Here is a 25,101-nt window from a genome sequence, read left to right as displayed (position 1 = left end):
TTTGCTTACTCAGATTTTCATTTGCCTGGTCTCCAATCTTATTAGTAGGAATTCCATGAGCTCCACTGCTAACTCGTGCCCCATTTGCGTACCTGTTGCACCTGCATCCGAATTTGGAAAATCCTTTTTTAACATCCTAAACAATAAAAGTTGAAAAAACTCAAACAAAAACAAATTAAAAATTACAAAATACAGAAGTAGAGGCATTGCCCAAAGAAATGTTTGGTGTCTATTGACGGAGAAAAGAAAATGTTATAGAGATGGGGAATACAGAGTTTCTGTTTGGGGTGATGAAAATGTTTTGGAAACAGAGGCAATGGTTGCATGACATTGTGAATGTAATTTATGCCACTGACTTTAAAAATCACATTTAAAAATAATTAAAATAGCAAATTTACCACAATTCAAGAACCCAATATTGTAATACACCAAATATTTTTGAATTACACACTTTAAATGGGTGAGTCACATGGGATGTGAATTATATCTTAATAAAGCTACAAAAATATCATGGAGAAAAAGGGGATCAAATCTCCTGAATGAGAAAGATCACAGATGAAGTGTTATAGCCCTAGCCTTTGAGTTTTCATTTTTAAGCATTTGATTTGATTTGCTTTTCCTCCAAAGTACTGTGCTTCCCTGGCAGATGTCCCATTTTAATCTATATTGGGAGGAAACAGGATGGCAGAATAATGCTGCTGTTGGAATATGAAGCTTATTTGTTTAAATATCTTGTTTTTTTTTTCCTTCCAATATTTAAAAGAATCATGCTGAACAGCGGCAGGAGCTCCTTTTGATTTCTTACCTAGATGGCCTTTTGGAAACCCAGTAACCTGAAATAGATGTTTTCATTATGGCTTCATTAAGGGAAATAATTAATGGATCAAAAATTTTCTCTTAGATAAATTTTAATTTTAATTTTTTCTTGGGACGATAGTGATTTTCTCAAAAATACTTAACAATTCCCAAATAAAAGGTCAAGAAGGCGTCCTTAGGACAAACTTGTTCTGTTCCTAATGATTCTTCTGGAACCTTAGTCAATGAAATCATCATGAACACAATAGTGTTTGTTCTGGGACAGATTTTCTGATTTCTCATTCCAAGACAAAGAAAGACTGAAAAATCCAAACCAAGAAGTATTTCTCCCAAACAAACTGTACTGTTTGAATGATCTTCTTCTTAGCTGTGCTAAAATGTTTGCTGGAGTTATTTTTAACTGGGAACAGAACATTCATTTTGGAAAATGTTCAGTTCTCTAATTTTATAATGAGCAGAAATACATACTTTCGATGAAAGACTATGCAAGCTGCAGTACCCCCGTCAACAGGCAATAAATATTCTGGCTTTTAGGAATGAAAGTCTTCTAGATGCTGTGAAGTCTTGAATCTGGATCACCTGTATCAGTGTTGGAAGAAACAGGTTTTTTGATGTCATTAAGACAAGGAGTTTCTTTCTTTGCTCATGCACAACATTTCCTCATAAATCACAAGTCCAGGTAATGCTAAATGGATTCTATTGTTTTTATTATTATTACTTCTATTAAACAATGTTAGCCATGTAGGATGATTAAAAAAACAACTAATATTCTTAGAATATGTACATCCTATTAACTAATATAAACTGATCCAGTCTTTCAATATAGCAGTGAATTTTCAGGGTACACAAAGGTAAGTAGTTTATGTTCCAACACAACAATCATTTTGGGGTTAATCATCCAGTACAATTCTCAGAATCCTATCATATGGCTGCATGTACTTATAGAGTTTTAGCACAAAGCCAATACAAATATAAAACTATCTTCATTCTAATGGTTACTGAGGCGCTAGAGATGGGTGTCGGCAATGGGTATCCTCCTGAGTTCTACAATCTGGGAGTCAGTCAGGGTGCCTCCCTCCTGGCTGCCTTGACCAGACTCATTATCACTGACACTGAGACCAGCACCTATAAGAAAAAAAGAATAAACACAAAAACACCCAACTATTAGTGCAGCGAATTAAGGGTCAAGTTACATTAAGTCAACACATGTTTATTTCTATTATATTAGTAAAAAAATATTTAGAATAAATATCATTAATACCTTAGAATTATAAAACTATAATTTCCATTTAGTAGTTTTTATAAGTAAAAATTAATCTGTAAAGACACAAGTTTGGTTTCTCAATCCTTTTTTTCTGTTTCCACATGGTTGACAGGTATAACTTACTCTCAAGAACAGCATTTCTCAATTTTGGGGCTTATTAAAGTAAAAAAATTCAGGCAGATTATTCAGATTTTCAGTGGGGGCGGGGGTTAGGATTTGCTGTTAGAAAACATATAACCTCCAACCCCACTCAGTGTGGGCAGTGATCCAAGAAGAAAGACATGCACTGGCAACACCTGGTGTCACATCAGCGCCTGGAAGACTCTGGCTCTGAATGACTCAGATCTGATCCCAAGATAAAAATAATTATGCAACACAGTGCCAAAACAGATCCACACAAGAATCCCAAAAAGCTAGCTGTTAATTACAGACAGCACCCAGAATCTCTGTTTTTAGGAAGCTCTACTATTTCAATAATTCAAAAAATTTAACACTATGCTAGACTAACACCTTATTATTTTCTTCTCTAATGTGCATGGGAACACAAACTCTCATGCACTTGCATGCACTTGCTCTGTATCTCCCTCCCTTCCACCCCCACTTCTCTCTCTCTCTCTCTCTCTCACACACACACACACACACACACACACACACAATGGAGATGGAGATGTGGTCACAGGGCATTTTGCTAGTTTGAATTTGCTTGGCACTAAACAAGAAGGAAAGTGAAAAACCAGTTGCTGGGGAACTGAGACTTCCCTTTCTGTCTGAGATATAGGAAAGGCTATTTGCAGAGTTGGTAATTATGAGAAAACTGTGAATTAGCTTTGTCTTAATCTATTTGGGATGGAAACAGGAACCCATTAATAATCTTCTTTTAGCAAAACCTTCCCTCTTCTGGGTCTCTGTCCTTCTCACCCACCCTCTCTCTGTTAAAGGCTGCCGTTGAAACCCCACTTCCTCCCTTTGCTTCTGTAACACTGTACAGAATCAGCGGATCAGAGGGTGGCTCATCCCATCCTCTGATCCACTCTTTCGAAGGCTGTTTTCTCTATCATCTCCTGTTGTTTGATCACTGGAGGCTTTGCCTTCGGCCCTGTTTCAAGGCCTACAAGAGCCACCTGACCCGCTGCCTGCTCTCTAGCCTAATGTCTCACTAGAGTTGCTGATCACTCCCTTTTCACATCATGTTATTACGCTGGCACTGTCTGAGATTCTTTTTATTCCCTAACTTCTTAATCTGTTTGCCTCCAGTCTTCCTATAACTATCAATTCAGGTATCACCTCTGGTGCTCATGAAAACATGATGATTTTTCTAAAATTTCTGACTCCCCTACTGGATTACATCCTTTCTATCTTTTATTGCTAACTCATAGGACAGTGCCCAGCACACTGTGGATGTTCAGTAAATGTTTGTCATATGTATAAACAAACTACGCTCTGCATCCTGGCTCTTGAAAATACCTCTTCCATCTTTATTGATCTGTTCCTCTGATCTATTCTGTATTTCACTGCCCCTTCCTGTTCAAGAACAAACATTAGTCCCTATGGCAAACTGCATCAAGTCTGGAACCCTCTGCATTGGCTTTTAAGACACTCTCTAATTGGATGTTTGGTTTCTTTTACCCTAACCCTAACTCTAAGACAGGGCAACACTGGGTTTGCATTTCTGGATTACACACACACACACAAAAGCAAAAATATGCATCAGATACTATCCTCTGGTTCGCCACTGATTTTATCCAGCCTTCTTGAATCATTTACGGTATTTGTCTGGCTCCTGAAAGTCACATTTAAGTCTGCCGCCATGTCTTAGAAGAACAAAGGGCCCATGCTTCTCTGCCAGGAAAGCAAGAGAACTGTGCCACTTTGGAAGAACTCAGTGGATTAGTAAGACATTGGCCACTCCATAAGGAGAAGGTGACTGAGCAGGCCCTGAGGCCTGTAGCATCTTGATCTAGGTGAGCAGGAACTAGAGGCTAAGTAACAGTACCGCCCAATATGCGATTAACTATGGAGAAACAAAGGAGACTCCACAATTAGTATCAGGGAAGATGAAGCTTAATGAATGAATCAGTACCAACTCTCTCTGATTTCAGTGTTGGGCCCACTCTAAATCTGATTAGGAACATATAAGCATTTTGCCTACCCTGGGGACAAAGCACACGAGAAGGAAGTTCTGTATTGAAAGCCTGCTGAGCAGACTGTGAGAGAAAGAGCAAACTGGGCTGGGAGGTTAACATGGGGAGCAGGTTCACAAGTGAATGGGTATCACCAGCTTGTTTAGCAGCCTAGACTCTTGGGAGATGTCAGCAAGTTCTAGATATGGCTTTCCCCCATTAAGTTACTACATCTACATGACCCACCTCATCTTCCTTTTCAACTTCTTTCCAGTTGAAATAAATGCATAGTACCCACATCCCAATCCCCAATGAGACTCAGAAAGGACACTTTTATACACAAGTATAACATGGCCGGATTGGGAGCCCAGGTCTCTTGGCCCTTTGTAATTCATTATATGATCTAGGAGAGTATTTTGCAGGAAGTATTCTAAGTTTCTGATAGGTATTTTTTGTGCTTAAGTTTTAAGTAAAAAATTTGAGAAAAATTCAGTAACCATGATAATAGTCACTCTCTCCTTTGGTAGATGGAACAGGCAATGTCAAAGGAACTTCAGGTAATAATTTACATTCATCTAGCATCTCTCTTTTCTTCAACATTTCAACAAGCTTTAGTTACAAAAGGGGTGGTTATTAGTCCCATTTTATGGATGCAGGTACTGAGTGGGGATCAGAGGTGTTTGTTGAGTTGCCCACGTCACACAGAAGGGAAATCACAGAATGAAGATATACACTTGGCCTTTGCCCCCCAAAACAGGATGTTTTCTTCTATACCATACTGCCTCTTGTGGTGGAAGCTCTAATTGTGTCACCTCCTTGTCCTTCATGTTTCAGTGTTTAATCCTATCTATAGGGTAAGTTTTAAGTCCCTTGGCATATATTCAAGCTTCTATCCCATCCTTCCTCACTCAATAATCATGGTGCTGTGAATACTCAGGTGTTACAGAATACATTATGAACATTTAAAATTGTTTTTAAGCATTACAATAAATTGAACCGTCTATATTTGTGGGTCTGCTTTTGATTAGTTTATTCTTTTTTGTTCCTTAGATTCTGCATGCAAGTGAAATAATATGATATTTATCTTTCTCTAACTTATTTCGCTCAGCATAATAACCTCTAGGTCCATCCACTTTATTGCAAATGATAGGATTTCATTTTTTTTTATGGCTGAGTAATATTCCATTGATTATACCAAACTATTTTAATATATTTGCCTTTGTTGTTATTTTGCAATATGCAAAAATTGTGCACTAGCACATTGGCCTCAAAAACATAGCTTTGATCATTCTGGAATTCAATCGTAACTGTTAAACAGGAACTTTGAGTCTGCTGACACATTTGTAAATACATGTAAAGAAGTGATGATATTTTCCAATTCAGAAACTGGCTCCCTGGGTTTTCCCTTGATCTTAGTGTAATTAGAAAGAGAATACCTTAGCTAAAGAGTGTCAAGTCTCCTGCTTGCCCCTTGGGAAAATGGTATTCTGACATTAAATTCCCTTTACTGTAGTCAAGTAAAAGTATTCTACCTACTGAGTTAATATAAGTATTTTAGTATGTGTGTTTGAATATATAAAAAAATTTCCCTTATTAAAGATGAGGAGTTCAGAGAGTGACTAAAAAGGCACTGGAAATGGTATCGATGGCTATTTAAAGGTTTAGTCAGTCCCCTATCCTAAAATTTGTGCATCCATCTACCCATCCATCCACCTATCCATCTTATATATATTCAGTTATTGAGATGTATCCTAGTTTTGTGAAACATACGCCCTGGCCGAGGACTAGCTCTTATTCTTATGTTGACATGTCCATCTGGCCAACCTTTCCTGCTTCTATATGGAATTTGTGCTTAGGTGGATCGTGCTTCCTACTTTTGTGACTGACCGGCTTATTTGTGCTTATTAACTTCTGTCCCAGCTGTTATATACTAGCTGACACATATTTTAGTGCAGGACTTAGAGAAAGGGAGTACATAGGACAAAACTGATGCAGGTGGTGTAATTCAAAAAGGACAAACAAATCTCTTCCCACCTTGTCCTAACCCAGTGCCTAAAATCCCACAATTAAGATTTTTTTTTTCCACTTTAAAGGTGCTCCTTAAGAATTTTCTATTCAAATATAAAAAAAACAGAAAATTCTTTTACCTTCTACCTGTGTTTATAGAGTGCTTTATTATGAATTATTCTAAAGCTAAGATAAGAAAAGTGCTAAAAAGAAGGGGTATTGAATGCCAAAGGCCCATTTTTCTTTTAAATTTCTAGTGTTCCCTAAGGTCAGCTATAGATCTAATACGTGGTGTGAGGCTTGCCAGATAGCCTGGAACACAAGGAGAAATCTGTGGCTGGCTGTTATATATATTCTCAAGGGGAAAATTCTCAGGTGCACTGTAGAAATTATTGAGAAAAAGAAAATCTTCTCGATCTAGGATTATTGAGGTAGAAAGGAAAATAGGAGTTTGCTAGTCCAGTTATTACAGATGAGAAGGTTTGGTTAAGTGACTTAGCTAAAGTTAGTGGTAAATCTGGGAGCTGGCTGCCCACCTCATAATCTAACGCTACACAATGCTTCAGGTCAGTGTCTCTGGAGTTTTATATAAAGCATCTGATCCAGGAACTTCAAATTAGGATTCAAATTGATGTGTGGTACATCAAAGGATACATGGTGGTGTGGGAAGGATAGCTTTAAGGAAATAGAGTATATTCCTAGACCTTAATTTCCATATGCACTCTTTTGCTGAGATTTATTTTTTAACTTTTGATAATTATTTGCCAAAACATTTAATAGTTTGTCATCAATGACTATTTATTCAACTGTAGACTAATAATAATTATAGTGATAACTTAATACAAAATAAATTTTGACACTACAGTCTTATGGTCTTAAAAATATTTAGGTTTCAATTGATATAAACATTTTGTTGAAGAGAAGTATGAGGGGATGAAGATTAAATGAATTTCAAGCATAAAATATATTACATTAGGATAAAATTCTATAGTGGAAATGACATGGAAATACAAGTTCAAGAAGAAAAGAGAATGATGTAAATTTTCCAACTGTAAAAGAAAGGACTGCTCATATACTTTTAAAATGAAATGAATAACAATGGTATCAAATTGCTATAGAATTTAATTAATTTAATTCCTTTGAATTAATTTAAAATAATACGTAAAATGTTTATTTTAAAACACTAAAATTTTTAATATAGCGAGAATTACATTATTTGATACTATTTAAACTTAGGATGAAAATCTTTAGATAAATATATACAAAAGGTTATATAGCTTTTCAAAGTTGTTCAGGGGTTCAAATGAAAAAGACAGATCCACTTGACTTGGAATGGCCCATAGTTAAGTTGGACCTAAGATATAGCAAGATTTGCAAATTCAGATGTCACAGAGGACAGGGAAGCCAGCATTAACCAGTAATGCAGGTCTGGTGAGCACTGTACAAAGTAGACAGCTAATGTTCTGTCCAAAGAGGCAGGCTCCAATCAAACAGTGTTGTGCTAGATTTTAAGCACTCCATTACTAGATTTTTTTTTTTTGGAAATAGAAATTCTGGATTTTTACAGGATATCTAAAGTTTTAAATTTTGGTTCAAAAAAAAAATGCCAAAATGTTATGAGGGTCAAACGAAATACCCTGTTGGGCCAAATTTGGCCTGTGTGTCGATTGTAAATTCTGCTGTAGATGGAATGGCATGTGTACTGCTCCTTTGATTTGACCATATGCTAATGATGGAAAGTGTCTAGGGAGTGGTTCTTGATTATTCTAGTATCTTTTCTAAAAATAGAGGGAACCAATGTTAGAGACCATTATCTTAGTCTTAAGTATTTATTACCTAATGGGTTTAGTAAACTCTAAGGAATACTAAATTCAATCTATAAGTAAGAAAGTCATTCCATACATTCCTGAACTACATGCATTTAGTACTTGTTAAACACACACACACACACACACACACACACACACACACACAAACACACACACACACCACTCACATCTAATTTATGCGGCAAGAATTCATTTTGTTTTCTGTGTCATAACACTGACAACAGACCACTTTGTAGTGTTGAGAACATAATCTTCTCAGAGAATTATCTGTAATCTGAATGCCCCTGTTTTAGTCTTAATGCTAATGAACATTTTATGCAGTTGCACATTCCCTCCTTTGTGAAAGGCTCTTCTTTCTTTAGTTCTCTTTCTCACCATTCTATAGTTTCCTCCCTGAGACTCTCTTCTATTTACTTTTTAAATGTAGATATTATCTAGAATGTTCTTGTTTCCTTTACTTTCTCTTGTTTTCTCTTTTTCCCTTACCCTTCCCTTCCTCACCTCTTTTTTCTTGCTCATCTCTTTCTTTCCACTCCCCCAGATCAAATTTATCTGCTTCAAATATAATCTCTGCACTGATTACTTATTTACCCTCTTTAATCCCTCACTTCTACCCTTGACCTATGGATGTTGCTGTTTTCCCCTTAAGAACTGGATCTCTAAAGGTGGGGAGTCTCCTTCCACATGTTCATGGCATGTACCTGGGGCCTGGCACCCCCAGCACACTCGGGGGGCCTGGTACACCCAGGGCCTGGCGCACCCAGGGTATGGTCCGTGGCTCCACCTGGGGCACAAACCCAGGACCTTCTGCGTGTAAAGCAGATGTGCTAACCAACTACACTATGGAGCCACTCCTTGCACTGATGCATTTAAATCAATATCTGTAACTCTGATCCCTCATCCAAGATCCTTCAAACCTGAATGTTTAAGAGCCGCCAGACCTAACGATCAATATGTCCAAATCTGAACTCGCTTCCCCCTGCAAACAAATAAATAAACAAATGCTCCGTACAGCTCCTTAGTCACTTGGTGAGAAGCATGAGCCCTTGCCAACTGTCTTCTCAGTGTTCCTCCTGTGTTCATCTTCTTTTATTTCCATTCCTCTACTGATTAATATGTCCAAATCTGAATATAGTTTCCCAAAGATACTGAGTCAGGGGATCCTCCCATTAAGGATGACTGTGAATATCTGAAGGAGGTGTGTTCCTGAAATCCAGTTGGAGGAACTACAACAATACAGGTAAACTACCTTTCAGGCCTTTCTCCCCCTGCCTGGCTCCACTGACCCCCCCCGCCCCAGCCACACCACAACGCTTCTTCTTGCCAACCAGGCCGTGCACTCTGGGCTCAGGCTAATTCTACTCCCTCAGTCTGTAATGCCTTTCCTCCACTCTTTACCTACTCAAAACCTACACATTTTTCAAGAATCAATTGAGAGGGCTTTAAAAAAATTTCCTTGATCAATAATTAATAACTCTTTCTCATTACTTATTTTACTCTTCCTTATGTCATGGTTGTGTGAATGCCTATTTTTCCAAGCAAACTCTAAGTTTCCGATTAATTAATTAATATAGGAATACACACACATAATAGTAAAATGTACTTTTGAATAATTATTTCAACAGGTTCTTCTGAGCATGGACGTATCTTCTTGCTTGACTGTACATCTAGAAATGAAAAGTTCACTGAAATTTTCATAACAGTAACAGTTCAACATTATTCTGAGAAAAAAAAAGAAAAAACTACATATTTGATTTGAAAACAACTATTCATTGGGGTCACAGGTTTAGTGGGGTTGAACTTATAGGAAGAGTCAATGAAATACTATATGTGATGGCATTTTGAAAACTGTAGAACTACACGTGGCTTATTATGTTGCCTTTGAAAGTTTCTGCTTTAAAGATACTCCATAAGAAGGTCTCTTTGGCAGATCAGAGGCAAAACCCTCTTAATGAAATCCCTACCAGGTTGACTTACAACATTGAACATTTTAAGTAGTAGCCTGATGTTCTAGAAAGATTCCAGGATAGAAATATTTACATTTAGTTAAGAGTATGCTTTTTTTTTCTTAAAAACAAATTATAAATTATTTTTAGTTTGTGTTACATTTGGTGCCAAGAACAAAATATCCTAGAGTTGGGCTGGGATTAGAAATAGGTCATGAGAATCAGGATGTACTAAGGGTGACTGATTGTACTTCTGCAGTTCCATGCGAAGAAGATACAAACTGTAGCACAGCAAGAGTGCCTACTTCTAACGTAGTTTGTGGTTCCATACATACCAGTTTTTAATGCAAATATCAAGTCATCAAACTCCTGGGACTCTTCATCAGCTATTAGTGACCCTTGGCCATATCCTCCGGAGGAAGGGAATGTGGCGCCATTTTGTGGACTTGGCTTTAAGTCAGGACTGGCCTGACTGGCTTGCTGGAAGGATCCTCTCTCCCAGTCAGGGGGCACCTTTTTGGATTGGGGTGGGGAGAAAAGGAAACCATAAAATGAATATATACCTATTTACTCTGGAACCTACAGAAAAAAATTGTATCTGCATTTCATTACACAGAACAAGTGAAAAGGATCTGTTTAGAATTAAGACCCTTAATTGCACCTTTGTTCCTTAAAAAAGTATGTTTCTCCCTGAGACAATCTAATCTGGTGATTCTAAATGATTTCTCTATTAAAATTAGTTGTAGATTTCTAAACTGTCATGTGTGAGAAAAAAATTATTTTTAACCCCTATCAATAAATACATATTTTGTAGAATATGTGCAAAGAAAACTTAAAAAATGTAAGAACTGGGGAAGAACCCTCTTAATCTTTAATCTAAGATACAACATAGAATTTTAAATATAGTAGCTACCTAGGAGGACACAATGAATTGAAAAAAAAAAAAAGATTCTCTGATAGCTCTAAATTCCTCCTTTTTAAAAAATTAAATGATAAAAAAGATAGGCCTATCCTAAAATAATTCAATATATTTACTTCCCTCTTGGTTACTGGTAAACAATCCCTTAATCCCTTCTTTCCTAAAGCTTTCCTTTCTCTGAATGACTTTCTAGAATGTCTCTGACAGTCACTCACTGACTGCTGGATCAAGGCCAATTCTAAGCCTCTGAGGAATGCAGAGCACACTTCAGGGTATGCCACTGTGCAACACCCCAAATGAACATTCAAGTAGTGGCCCGAGCCCAGGAACTGAACTATCACAGCTGCTGCCTCCCAGGATAAGGTTTTCTGAGCCACTACAGGGATGCCTCATCTGAGAAGCGTGGCCTAACTACAGAAATAAATTTGCAAGAAGACAAACCTTAAAAAATTTTACTAAGAATTTGAACATCTAGACCAGCACTGTTCAACAGAACTTTCTGTGATGATACAAATATTTGACATTTGCATTCTCCATTATGGTAGCTGCCAGACACATGTGGCTTTTGAGGACTTGAACGTGTCCAGGGTGACTGATGAATGTAATTTTTAAGGTTATTTAATTTTAGTTAGTTTAAATTTAAATTGCCACACATTGCTAATGGCTATTGCACCGAATAGTTCAGGTCTAGGCAAATGCTGAACTGGGTAACTGATGAAAAAATACAAAAGCAATGTTTTTAAAGATTCACTCCTGAATTGCTGATCCTAAAAATATCCATTTCAATTGTTATCAACTTGGATGTGAAAATAATTCAGTTTTAAGATCTTTTGGGATATAGAAATGGTATCAGATCTCTTAATATTTACGAGTACTAAAGACATATTCTGATTTTTAAATATTGCACTTAATTTTGATCATTTACCTTAATTTTAACCTATGAATAAAATTACTTTCTACATTAATATGGAAGAGAAAAAATATCACTAGGCAGGTAGATTATCTGCTTGCCCGCCTGCCTACTTACCTACCTACCTATCTATAAACTGCTTCCTTTTCAGACTGATGCACTTTGATTTCCTGACATTTTTCAAGATGCAAAGACAAGTACAGTTCCCCTTGGCTCTTTAATACAGAGAGGGCAGAATGAGCTTAGTAAGGAATGGCAGACAAACACATCTTGGGCACTGCAGGAATCGTCAGGGACCTGCATACCATCTCTTCCTGGACAAATGTCTTCAGGTATATTTTAAAATCTAGGCAATGGTCCCAGTGCTATGGTGGCATTACTGACAGGTTGGTGGTAATATGATTTAGACATAGGAAACCAATATGATGTGGAAAGAATGCAGAGAGCTATGGGAGGTAGATTTTACAGAGGACATCCTGGATAGATTTTCTAGTAGTGCTGCTGAAGCACTCTTCAAGCCTTTGGTCTAAAATATTTTCTGGTATTTAAATTAAAAAGAGTTTTGGCCTATTTTCTTTTCACTGAGTGTTTGCTGGGATTGAAGTAGTGAGTTGAGATGCGTGAAGGAAGAGAGTTGTGTCAGTATTTTTAGGAAGAACAGTATTTAAAAAAACATTTCTGAAGCAGATTCAGTTACTGCCATGTCAAATTTGGAAGATTTTGAAGAAAGAGATGACTGATTTCCCAGTACAAACTGCTGGTTAGTATATGTCAAAGAGCAGGGAAGAAAATGAATTCAATAATAGGCTTGATACCATAGTAGGCAAATCAAATACCATAGATCAAAGGATGTCAGCAGGAAAAAGATTTAAAAGTCACGTAGCACCATTTAACTTGTACTCTTTATGAGATGGAAAGGCCTTCTATGGGAGAGAGACAGAGACAGCGAAAGAGCAAGAGCAAGGGCAAGGGCAAAGGCAAGGGCAGGCACCTCCTCCATAGCACTGATAAGGTTCTGGGTAGACTTGCTGATTTCCCCTCCAGCAGGAGGCATTCCACTCCCAGGCGTGAAGAAGGCTGTGCTGGGTCCTGGGTGCCCATTCACTTCCACCGTGTAACTGGCCTTCATAGGACAACACGTCTGGTTGTGTAGAATGAAATAGACCACAAAAACATAAAGTCCCTGTCAAAGAAAAAGAACATTAGCATGTAAAGGAAGTCTGCAACCATAGCTGAGGAATAAACACAGTTAAAAGCAGAGTGATTTTCTACGAGTGTTCTCCAAATTCTACCCAAAGTTGTGAATTAGAGAACATGTTAGAAGACTAGCAAGAGGGCACTGTAAATTTCTGAATGTCATGAAAAGTTATTCTATGTCATTTGGGAAAACTGCCCTCTCGCTAAGAAATCAGTTTTTCTTGGTTAAAACATAAGTAACTGAAATGCAGCCCAACTAATACAAAAAAAAAAGAAAACAGAATTGCAGAAGTATATCCGATTAGCTGTGTACATTTTGTTTTAAAAAGCAAATCTCTTGCCTCCAGAAATTACTGTCTTTTCTCAGATTTCACTTATTCTCATTTTCTTCCTAGCAAAATGGCTGAAGTGAGGAACTAAAGCTCCACCCACCTTGTAGGATTATGGAAGGGCAGCACTAATTAAGCCTTCTGAGTTTATCTATCTATTTCACCCACTTATCTCATTCAGAAATAGAATCACTGGGTAGGGATGCAGAGGAATTCTGTGGATTGCTTAATATTCAGCATGCCTTGCCTCTCAGTAAATGTTACATAAGAACAATAAAGCTATCTTGTGCATTCTTAAAGATCTGCTGGCCCTTTAAATTCTTTTGCAATCTAGTCAAATTCTTGACAATTGCTTGGCTTCTATCACAGATAGCAACTCAAATTTTGTATTTCTGTTCCCAACAGGGCCTACACTGCTTTCCTTCATGATTTCTACAAGGGATCTACTGTATATGTCTAATGGTGCTGCTATAAAGCTTGTTAATTTTGACCTTTACACTCAGCCAATAAAACATGTTAAATTGTGCCTCTTGTATCTTAATCCTGGTGTTTAAATTTGGGAAGCAAATAAGAATCTCCTGAATTACTAAAATTCTTAAATTAATTCACAAAATGAAAGCAATACACTCAACTTATTAAAGAAAAGGAATTAATGTCAAGATTTTTCATAAAACACAAATAAGTATCTTCATACTGTGGAATTTGGATTCTCCCATAGTTTCCAACATTTCTGGGAGTGTAGAAGCAATAAAGTAAATAATATACTTAGCTTGAAATTTACTGGTATAAATAGGAAAAAATTTATTAGAAAATACACAAGGCATAAGAATTATAACCAACTTTTAATATAAAATGAAATCAGAGGACAGTCTGCAAGGTAGGTCGCTAGCATTTGGTTTCTGTTGCCTTTTCTGGAATAGTTACAAATAAGGCCTTTCTCCCCTTTCTGCTGGAATAACCCCTTCCCAAATTGGCATCTAGTCCACAAAATTAACAAATATGTTTTAAAATCAGTGGTTTATCTGCTAAAATATTTTAAATGTAATTACTTTAATTATGATACAAAATTAGTAACAGAAACATTTATTTCCTTTTGAATTAGGGCCGTTTTGTTTTTCTGGAATTATTTTCACGTGCAAATGACGTTGTGAACATTAGCTGAAACAAATCTTCCTGGAAACACACATACACATCCAAAATTTTTCTTGCACAAGTAATTTTTCACATGAGTATGACCTAATTACGTTGGCCACAGCGATAGACAAAACAGGAAAAAAATTAAACTGTCAGCTTTAAAAACTGTGAGAATGTCACTGATTTATTTCAGGATTTCTCTAAGTGTTACGAAGTGATAGGGTAAAAGCTAGATCAGGAAACAAAAAACATACTTTAAAATCCATCTCTAAGGACTCATTTGTTAAAACAGCACATTCTTGTTTGTTTTTATATCTACCCTTTTGTGCTTCAGGAAAGGAAATGACTGCTGAAAATAACTTGCCTGTGAACACTGCATGTATTTTTTTTTTCTTAAAAGACTATTTACATATACAGTAAATACTTTGAGTCTTTTAGATGTGCCCTAGGAAATATAAACACTGTTAAAATGGAAAGAAAAGAATGTTTAAATGCAGATCGTATGACATTTGCCTGTGTTCAGCCCAGGCGGGGCAAATTTAGAAAAGGAACCTTCATTATCCAAAGTACTCAGCTGTGGAGGTTTCTGACCTCAGAGTGAAAACAAGTCTCTATTCCAAACACTGTGTTAAATCTCAGGCTCTCTTTTGTATGCGAGTCTGTAAAAGAATTTTAAGAGAGAATCCAGAATCTCAGTTATTCAATCCAATATGCTGACTACCCACTATGTGCACTGCCAGGCACTGAGATGCAAAAATGTTTGGCTCCTTCTCTCAGGTTGCTCACAAAGACAATAATATCCTACAAAATAGTAAGTTAACTATTTTAAAGCAGGACATACTTCATCCATCTGTTCTTCCTATTCTTTACCTAGTAAAGGCTTACAGAGAAGGGGGTTCTTTCTGAGGACTGCTGTTTTGATTATTTAGTTGGATCTCCTAATAGAATGATGAAAAATGCTTTCTAAAGTCTCTAGTTACATTGGATCTGGATTGACCACACTCACTATGGCTAATTCTGTATTTCTTTTAATTCAGGAATTTAAACTCATTAAAAAAACATTCAGTGAGATACCAATGAGACCATAATAGTCTAAAGGAGTTAATAAATATTTTCAACCTCATAAAGGAGCAAAATAAGTACAGGAGATTTTGGCTGATGATCTCAATAACTTCCATCAGTTCCATATGAAGTGAGAAAGAATCAACATTGGCATTTGACAAATTTAACCAAGGAGTGGTGGCAGATGAGAAATTGATTAAGCCCTGTCTCTGAAGGAAGTGAAGTCACTGGGCTTCATATTGATTTGGAGAACTCATCTGAAACTTGAGAGTGTCCCCTGTGAGGGCAAAGAAACAGCCTTCAACTAGGAGCGGTAAAACTTTGCAGGACCTGTAAAAAGATCTCAGAAGAGGGTAAAACTCAGGTATTCAAACCATAATTGCACTCAAGCTGTTTAAGTCAGCAATCCTCTGCCACCCCACAATTCCTTAAGGTTACAGGAAAGTGGCTAAAGTATCAAATGCATTAAATAAACCCATTTAACAACTGCGTAGGCACATTTCTTTAACATTATTTGTCTCTAAATAAAGTGAATCATTAGTTCATGATTTATTTCTCCTGCACTCTGACTGCTATCTTTCACTCACAGCCAATTTTCTAGTGTGACAGACTTCACACTTGTCCTCCACCAACAAGCTTTCACACACCATACAGCAAGAACTCACAGCAACCCTGAGCTAAATGTGAACAATCTGACATATTGACTCCATATGGCCTCTGTTTCTAGTATTTATTTCAGATTCTCACAGTTTTGACCAATGATATATGATAAAAATATGCAGGTAACAGTGCCTAGCCTACCATTAAAACACAGAGAATTGTATCAGTCTAGATATTAAATTTTAGAGTGGTGCCAGCACTTAATATATTTGAAGAATAAAAAGCTAGAGACCTACAGGCAATGAGGGATTGGTTTTAAAAACACCACATATCTCACTCCATGCCATGACAACTGATGAACAACAGTACTATCAGGAGCTGAAACTGGTTGTAAGTGAGACATATCATGACTCAGAATTTGAAAATAAAGGAAGATATTTTGCTAATATAAATCCAGTTACTCAAGATGAAAATGACAGAGATGAAAGGAATTAAAGAAGCTAATAGGTTAACAAAAATACTTAAGGATTGGTAATTGCTATCTTGGAAATAAATAGGAGTTCTGATGATTATAACTGAAGATGAATGAAAAGATGTAATGTTAATATAAGAAAAGTTTCCTAAAAAATACTGAAAAAGAACTGAATCTAGAGATTAAAAGTATAATACCATGGACCAGGGAAATTTTGGTATAGGTTCCTTAATTTCCATATCTCTTAATGGTAAATTTTAGGATGACTTCAGACTTCTATTCATCAACTTTTAGTGCTAAAAGATAATGGAACAATATCTCTTAAGTTCTGAGAAAAAAATGGTCCAAGAATATTATACTCAGGCAATATAGCATTTGGAACTATCAAACATAAAGAAAAATGCTGGGAATTCAGCATCCACAAATCTTCTTGAGGGGAACTCCCAAACTATAAGATAATAAAATATAACCAATAAAGACATGAATTGCCCATAGAGAGCAAAAAAACAGAATTCAGTAATGAAGATAGCAAAAGGATCACGTAAAAGATCTATATGCATTTAGATATAGAACTAATACTGAAAAAAACTATGAGAATTATATTTACATACTCAAGTGTAAATGTTAAGTATCTAGACAATGTAAAAAACATAATATTAACTAAAAATAAATGCCTGAGTTGGGAACAGTGGAGATGGGAAGACATCTGAGTATTGATGAATTATCATCTTTTTTAGTATAAAGAAATTGATACTATGAAACTGAAATACCTAGGTGATAAAAACCAGTGATTCCATTCCTTTATTTAAAATTTCTTTTCTTAATTTAAGAGAAACTTTTTGCCTCTCCTGTGGTAATTAGAATATCTTTTGTGGTGCAGAAGTATTTTTTGAAATTTGGTAATTATTTGTCTTCCATTTTAGTTTTTCTTGTGGCAAATTCAAGGAGACTGAAATTAAATTTTGTATATTATAGCAACTATAACATGGTTATATTTAAAAAATTTATTTGTATTAGGCAACTGATAATATTTAGTATGGCTAGAAAGATGTCTGGAATGAGATTCATGTAATGTTATTATTTTTACTTTAAAAACAGTTAATGGCCTTTAAGGAGACCTAATGACATAGAAATGTGTAAAGTAGGAATAATTTTTTAAATGATCTTTTACATTTAACGATTTATTGGCTCTTTCTCATGTTTTTCATTCCTTTCTGTAGAATTGGATTTCTTGCATATTATTTCCCCTTTCCTTCAGTCTGCAGAACTTTTTGGCGTTTCCTGTAGTTCAGATTTGTTAGAAATACATTTGCTCAGCTTTTGTCTGCATGAAAATGTCTTTATTCCACCTTCATTTTAGAAAAATATTTTTTAAATCATTCTTTTATTTTTCAATTATAGTTGGCACATAATATGTTTCAGGTGTACAACATAGTGATTTTACATTTATATAACTTATGAAGTGATCACTCCAATAAATCTAGTACCCATAGGACATGGTTCATAGTTATTACAATATTATTGACTATATTCCTAATGCTATACTTTACATTCCCATGACTGTTTTGTAACTACTAATTTGTACTTCTTAATCCCTTCTTTCTTTTCTACTACCCGCCTCCCTCCCACCCCCTGCGCCAACCACCCTCCTATCTGGCAAACTTCAAAATGTTCTCTGTATCTATCAGTTTGTTTCTGTTTTGTTTATTTTGTTCCCTATATTCTACATATAAGTGAAATAATATGGCATTTATCTTTCTCTGTCTGACTTACTCCACTCAGCACAATACCCTCTAGGTCTATCCATGTTGTTGCAGATGGCAAGATTTCATTTTTATTTTTATGGCTGAGTAATATTCTAGTGTATGTGTGCATATGTGTGTGTGTGTGTGTGTGTGTGTGTGTGTGTGTGTGTGTGTGTGTGTGTGTGTGTATGTGTAACATCTTCTTTATCCATTGATCCACTGATGGACACCTGGGTTGACTCCATATCTCAGCTATTGTAAATAATGCTTCAATGAACATATAAATTCACATGTCCCTTCAAAGTAGTGTTTTGAGTTTCTTCTAATAAATACCCAGAAGTGAAATTAATGGGTCTGTCTTTGTCTCTTGTTCTAGTCATTGTTTTAAAGTCTATTTTATCTGGTATAAGTATTGTTACCCCAGGTTTATTTATTTATTTTTCATTCCCATTTTCCAAATATCTTTTTCCATCTGTTTACCTTCAGTCTGTGTGTGTCTTTTAATCTGAAGTGAGTCTCTTGAAGGCAGTACAGGTAAGGATCTTGTTTTCTTATTCCTTCAGCCACCCCATCTTTTGATTGGAAGATTTAATCCATTTACATTTAAAGTAATTGTTGATAAATATGTAGTTATTGTTATTTTATTACTCATATTTTTAACCTTTTTTCTTTCTTTCTTTCCTCCTCCTCCTCCTCCTCCTTCCTCCTCCTCCTCCTCCTTCTTCCTCCCTCTACTCCCCCTTCCCTCCCATTTTCCTTCCCCGTCCTTCTCCTTCTCCTTCTCCTTCTCCTTCTCCTTCTTCAAGAAGTCCCTCTAACATTTCCTGTAATACTGGTTTGGTGGTGATGAACTCCTTTAGCGTCTTCTAGTCTGAGAAGCTCTTTATCTGCTCTTCGATTCTAAATGATAGCTTTGCTAGATAGAGTAATCTTGGTTGTAGATAGAGTAACCTTGCTTTTCATCACTTTGAATATTTCGTGCCAATCCCTTCTGGCCTGCAAAGTTTCTGTTAAGAAATCACCTGATGGGAGCTTCCTTATAGGTAACTAATTGCTTTTAGAGAAATATTTTCAATGGATAGAGAATCCTAGGTTAACAGGTTCTGTCCTTTGTTTGTTAGGGGACTTTAAAGATATCATTCCATTGTCTTCGTTTCCAGAGTTTCTGATGAGAATAGTGTTAATTTTTATCATTATTTTCTTGTATACAATGTTCCCTTTACTTCCCCAAGCTTCTCTTATGATTTCCTATTTAGAATTTTCAAGAGTCTATGATATGCCTAGGTATATTTTTCTTTTCTTTTCTTGGGGTTCTCTAAGCTTTTTGGATCTGTGGTTTGTGCTACTGAATTTAGAAAATTCCTAGCCATCATTGTTTCCATTATGGTCACCTAATGTTAATGAGGATTACTTATGAATGAAGTTTGAAATGATTTTAAAAGTTTTTAACCTTTGTACTTTTATTCTAATTCTTTATAATAAATATTTATCCCTTCCTCCCCCCAAAATTAGTGAGTTGACAACACAAAAAAACTCTAAGCAAATTTGTCAGTATATTAGTAATGATCGATTCTATATAATAGGAATATGGACACATGGACCATTTATTATTGTTGTTTTTATTTTTAAAACTTAGAAACAAAGGTTATAAAATAATAGGTATGATGTTTTTGGAGACATAAAGAAAATGTGCAATTTCAAAACCTCCAAATATATATTAATTCTGTTATGAAAAATAGTTAAGGAATAGGCAGCGGAATCATACAAGTGGCCTAATCAAAACCACCTATCTTTTAGATAGCCTAAGAAAGTGCACAAAACAATGCAGCATAAGAGAGTTAGAGGAATGAAATCTTCATTAAAATTAGGCTTTCTCTAGCTTAAAAATTACAAATTTTGGATTAAAAAAAGAATATCTTACATTAAACTGTAACCTCCCAGAAAGCAAGAGACTATGTCGAGTTCACTGTTGTATTTTTAGTTTATAGCACGGTCTCTGGCACACAGGAGGAGCTTAAGAAATATTTGTTAAATGAGAAATTACGGTTTTTAAATTTCATCAGTGGGATGGTGTGGGGACGGACTTGGGTCTGAAGCGTTACGTTGGTTTAAGTCCTGTGATTTTCTCACTATAGTTAGGTAACTCAGTAGTTGCTCAATAAAATTTTGTTTTAGCTTAGTATTTCTGTTTCACATGTACCATGTGCCAAGACTCTCTCATGGGAGAATGAAGTGCCACACCCGCTGGGTCTCTGCTCTTCTGGGTCAGTGTAACCTCTGGTGGGGGATGCATTTGGTACTGAGCACCCAGGTGATTTCTGGCTGTGTCTGGCTTCTCTGCTGGGGCTGGATTTATATATTGCTGCTGGTCTTTCTTGTGGCTTCTTCTCTTTAAGGGTTTCACAGCTTTCTGCTTTTGCTCTCCACTTGGCAGACACCCTTGCAAAGTCTCCATGACCTCTGTTTCTGGCTTTGCACTGCTCTTGGGTCGCTGACCTACTGCTATTTTGCTCCTCCAGTGATTGTGCAGCAACGATAAAAGATTTCATACCAATGACAGAATTGAAAAGACAAATACAATATTTCTGCATTTGTAGACTTTTTTCAGGTATGAGAAAAGTAGAAATTTCCCCTTTTATAACAATGAAATGTTTTTAAACTGTTCTTATTTTTCATACTTTAAGTTGCTTTTGTTAATGTTCTTTTTTATAAGAATCACAATCTAACGTGTGCATTAAATATACAGAGAAAAGAAACAAGAGAGTTCATCTTGACAGCCATTGTTAGTCAGCATAACTGAAAACCTTAGAAATCTGAGGGAACAATTATTACTCAAATTCTTTTAAAATTATTTGGATGGGATAGGTAATTACCTAGTGTTCACCATAGGTTATAGCAAATTCTTCTAAAATTTCTTACTAATCTAAGGGACACTATTTATTTAGAACTGGTAGAGTCAATAAAAGTTCAGTTGCTTTAGTCTGCTGGCTTCAGAAATATCTATAACTAAAATATGTGGGTAATAGGCCTTCAGTTTCAAGGTTTGGGCTTGACAAAACGTTTATCTTCAACTCTGTATTCCCTAGAAACAACAATTCTATAAGTTTTTATCATAAATATCCAGAGTATAGACAAGATATTTTTCCTATTATATAATCAGGGTTTCTATCTGCAATTTAAGAACATATTTCTCTGCATGTCACTTACAGACATAAGAAACATTTGTTCAGTCTTTATGACAAATGCTCATGAACCAAAAGACAATTATTAGGTCACGCCTCAGCAATCTCAACTCCAGATGATATGATCTCTATTCCTTCAGCCTCTCTTCTTGAACCTTGCTCTACAGAGCTTCATCTCTGAGACTCTAAGTGTTTTTCATGCTTTTAAGTTTCAAAGCATGGAGAACGAATTAGTCATGATACTACTTATCAGAAGCCAGACTGTTCCTGACAAGATCGAAGGAACGAAAAATTTAGCTTTTTTATTTTTTCTTAAGTTACAGGAACACAAACTCCTGACCCCACCAAACGTCTGAGAGTTCCTAGATTAGAGACTTCTCAGAAGTACAAATCTTAGGACTGAGGGATAGAGAAGGCTGGAGGTGGTCACAATAGTACTGAGATGAACTAAATAATGTAGAAGAGGTTTTGAATCTGAGAATAATTTTTTTAAGATTTTAATAAAAAGTAAGAAATGAATAGAGTTAGAAAAAGCTTTGAATTTAAAATTTTTTATATAAATAATGTAGATATCAACTGTATCATAATTATTTAAATCTTGTTATAAGTATTAAAAAAAAGAATTCAAAAGCATTTTTTATTTATTCTGAGACATTTCTGTCACAGGCAACTAAAAATAGCCAGTATATAGAATGAAATAATATTAATAACTACAATACCAATAAGAAAGTAAAATGAGTTATTTTCATGCCCTCTGGTGTGGTTCTTCTATGCAGAAAAGACTGTGCAAAAGTTCACTTTTAGTTTCATCTAACTGTAAAAAAATTTGCAGGGTATCCAGTGAACTGTGGTCAGGGGTCAAGTCAGCCCACTGCCAATCTGCATATGTATATCAAGTCACCACAATTTGTACTCTAAATACCTTACACTTTTATTTGTCAATTATACCTCCATAGAACCGAACAAAAATAAACACACATAACAATAGAAAGGACAAATTATTGATACACACAACAGCATGAATGAATGCCAAAATTGGTATTCTGAGTAAAAAAAAGCCAGAGACACAAAAGAATACTCACTGCACAATTTCACTAATACAAAATTCTAGAAAACACAAATTAATATAGTGATAAAAGGCAGATCAGTGTTTCCTGGCTCTGGGAGGAGAGGGAGGTATGTTCTACGTGGGGGGCAAATCTTTTGGGGGTGATAGAAACGTTCTGTATTTTGATTGTGGTGATGGTGGTTTCACTGGTGTGTAACCGCCTGTGTTTTTGAAAGCTTAAGAACAAACTAGGGTTTGAATTTGTTGTTTTAATAAATTGAACACTAATCTTTAAGCCATGGGCCAGCAAACTTTTTTTGAAAAGAGTTACACAGTAAATATTTTAGATTTAGCAGGACATATGGTCTCTGTCGAAACTATGCTGAAATTTGAATTTCAAACAATTTTCACATCACAAAATATTATTTTCCTGTTTATAACATTTATAAATGTAAAAACCATTCTTAACTCTGTAAGCACTTTTAAATATAGTTTTTGTCAGCACCTTTTATATTGCCTTTTTGAAAACAAGTCTTTAAAAATTTAGCATTCTGTATCTGTTAACCACTCTATCGATTAAGCTTAATTGTTTGGACAGTGATAGGTGACCAAAGAATAGTGTTGATGATGAAAAGGAAAAACTGAATGACCCAATAAAAATAAGAAAGGAGAAGGAATCATTTTGCTGTGGAAATTAAATTTCATATATGTTGAAGTGAAAACACATAAGACTATTTTAAGTATTAGACTGAGGTCATGAGAGAAGGCAAGGTTAGAGACCTAAGTGTGGAAATAGCTGTGCAGTGGTAAAAACTGAAGCCATTGGGTGTATGCTTTTATTTTTCAGGGAAGACACTATGTTGAGAAAATATCCGAGTGCTCAGGATTATACACAGCTGGGGGATATACAGGAAGAGGAATCAGTGAAGTAAACAGGAATGACCCCCTGGTCAAGCAGGTCAGCTAAGAGGACAGCCGCAACTCACTGTCTCAGGAAGGCCAAGACAAAATTCTGTTCCAGAGGAATGAGGTGGTCCACATCGTCAAACACAGACATCGTGAAGAAGGAAAAAGAGGCATTTATTCATTTCAGATGTAACCGATGTCTTATGGAAAAACACAGTTACGATAGAGAGAGTGGTGAGAATAGACTGAAATAGGTAATATACATAGTTCTGTCAAGAAAAAGGTACCCTTTGGTTAGTGAATAATCTGACTCATGACGAGATCAGTAAGTTTGATAACTATATGTTAACATTTGATGAGAGTATTTTCTTCCTTCCTCCCCACTCACTTCATTCATTACTATTCTTTTTTTCCTAATTAATTTTACTGGGGTGACATTGGTCAAAAACATTATATAAGTTTCAAGTGTACAATTTTATAATACATCATCTGCATATTGCATTGTATGTTCACCAAAGGTTTTTATTCTTATGTTGAGCAAAGACTGTCAAGCAGAGTTCGATTTCTTTAGATTACAAACTAAATGAATCCCATGTGAAGTTACTGAATGTACATTGCACATGTCACATTTTCTACAATGCTAGGTTAACGTGGGTGTGCCTTCCTGCCAATTTTACATCTTCACGGACACCAACGTCCCTTCTGGAGATGTCCATTTTTTATATTCCTGACTTATTCCTGTCCCGCAAGTTGCTGAAGGCAGACAGTCAGCCAGCCAGATGCATAACTACTGGTCTTCTAAATCTTTTATATTGCTTTTAAAAGGAAAAAAAAAAATAGAATAAACTTTTAAGAAATGACTCATTTTATCATAATGTAGTTAATTAAATATCAAAAACGATCTAAATGGCCTTGTTTTAGAAACATTCTCGGTTTAGTCAATTTCAACATAATGACATAGTCTGTGTAGTGTTTATAGAAATGTAGAACTCAACTTGCTATGCTTTGCTGTATTGGAACACATAGTTATAAATCATGCACGGAGGAGGTAGGAAGAGGTTTCTCATGATGGGTACAACTGGCAAATTCTCGAATGTCTCAGCAGCAGGCAAAAACTTCTTGAGGAATCACACTTTTGGGAATCTTTGCATTTATAGATTTGAAATAATATAGCATCTACACAGAAATCAATAATAATTCCAGATATTAACAAAAGAATATATAGTCAAAATATTATTTGTTATTATTTTCAAGTACTTTTTCTGATGATTAACAAGCTACTTAGCAGGAACAAATCATTTAATATCTTTTTTGTTGTACTTTCCTAATCAGTGAAACAAGGACACTAGATTTCTCCAGGGATGCTCTGTGGAATAATTGAGTAACAAAATTCTAAAAAAATGTATAGATAATTTAATGTCAAAAAGCAAAAATTTAAAGCAGTCCAAGTTCATGCTTAATATTTACTGTGGAAGAGGAAAAGAAAGAAAAAAACCAGAGAAGCCAAAAAAAAAAAAAAAAAAAAAAAAAAAAGAAAGAAAGAAAAAAGAAAAAACAGATCTTAAAATTTATCCCAAATCTTTACACTCAGAAATAACCACTCTATCTTGGATAT

General features: G+C 35.6%; 1 protein-coding gene across 1 annotated transcript in view; it reads right to left on the bottom strand.

The window, feature by feature from the left end:
• Window positions 1-1,508: 1,508 nt before the first annotated feature.
• Window positions 1,509-25,101, bottom strand: part of ADGRV1 (adhesion G protein-coupled receptor V1) — a 494,515-nt gene continuing 470,922 nt past the window's right edge. The window contains exons 91-93 of the mRNA XM_023522723.1: window positions 12,803-12,994; window positions 10,318-10,495; window positions 1,509-1,941 (exon numbers count right to left, since the gene is read on the bottom strand). Coding sequence (XP_023378491.1) covers window positions 1,823-1,941; window positions 10,318-10,495; window positions 12,803-12,994 — 489 coding nt within the window. The 3' untranslated portion in view covers window positions 1,509-1,822. The remainder of the gene's footprint in view (window positions 1,942-10,317; window positions 10,496-12,802; window positions 12,995-25,101) is intronic.

Source organism: Pteropus vampyrus, unplaced genomic scaffold (genome assembly GCF_000151845.1).
Source record: "Pteropus vampyrus isolate Shadow unplaced genomic scaffold, Pvam_2.0 Scaffold11, whole genome shotgun sequence".
Classification (NCBI taxonomy): domain Eukaryota; kingdom Metazoa; phylum Chordata; class Mammalia; order Chiroptera; family Pteropodidae; genus Pteropus; species Pteropus vampyrus.
Note: the sequence above shows the minus strand (reverse complement) of the source record. Positions and strands in the feature narration are given on the sequence as shown.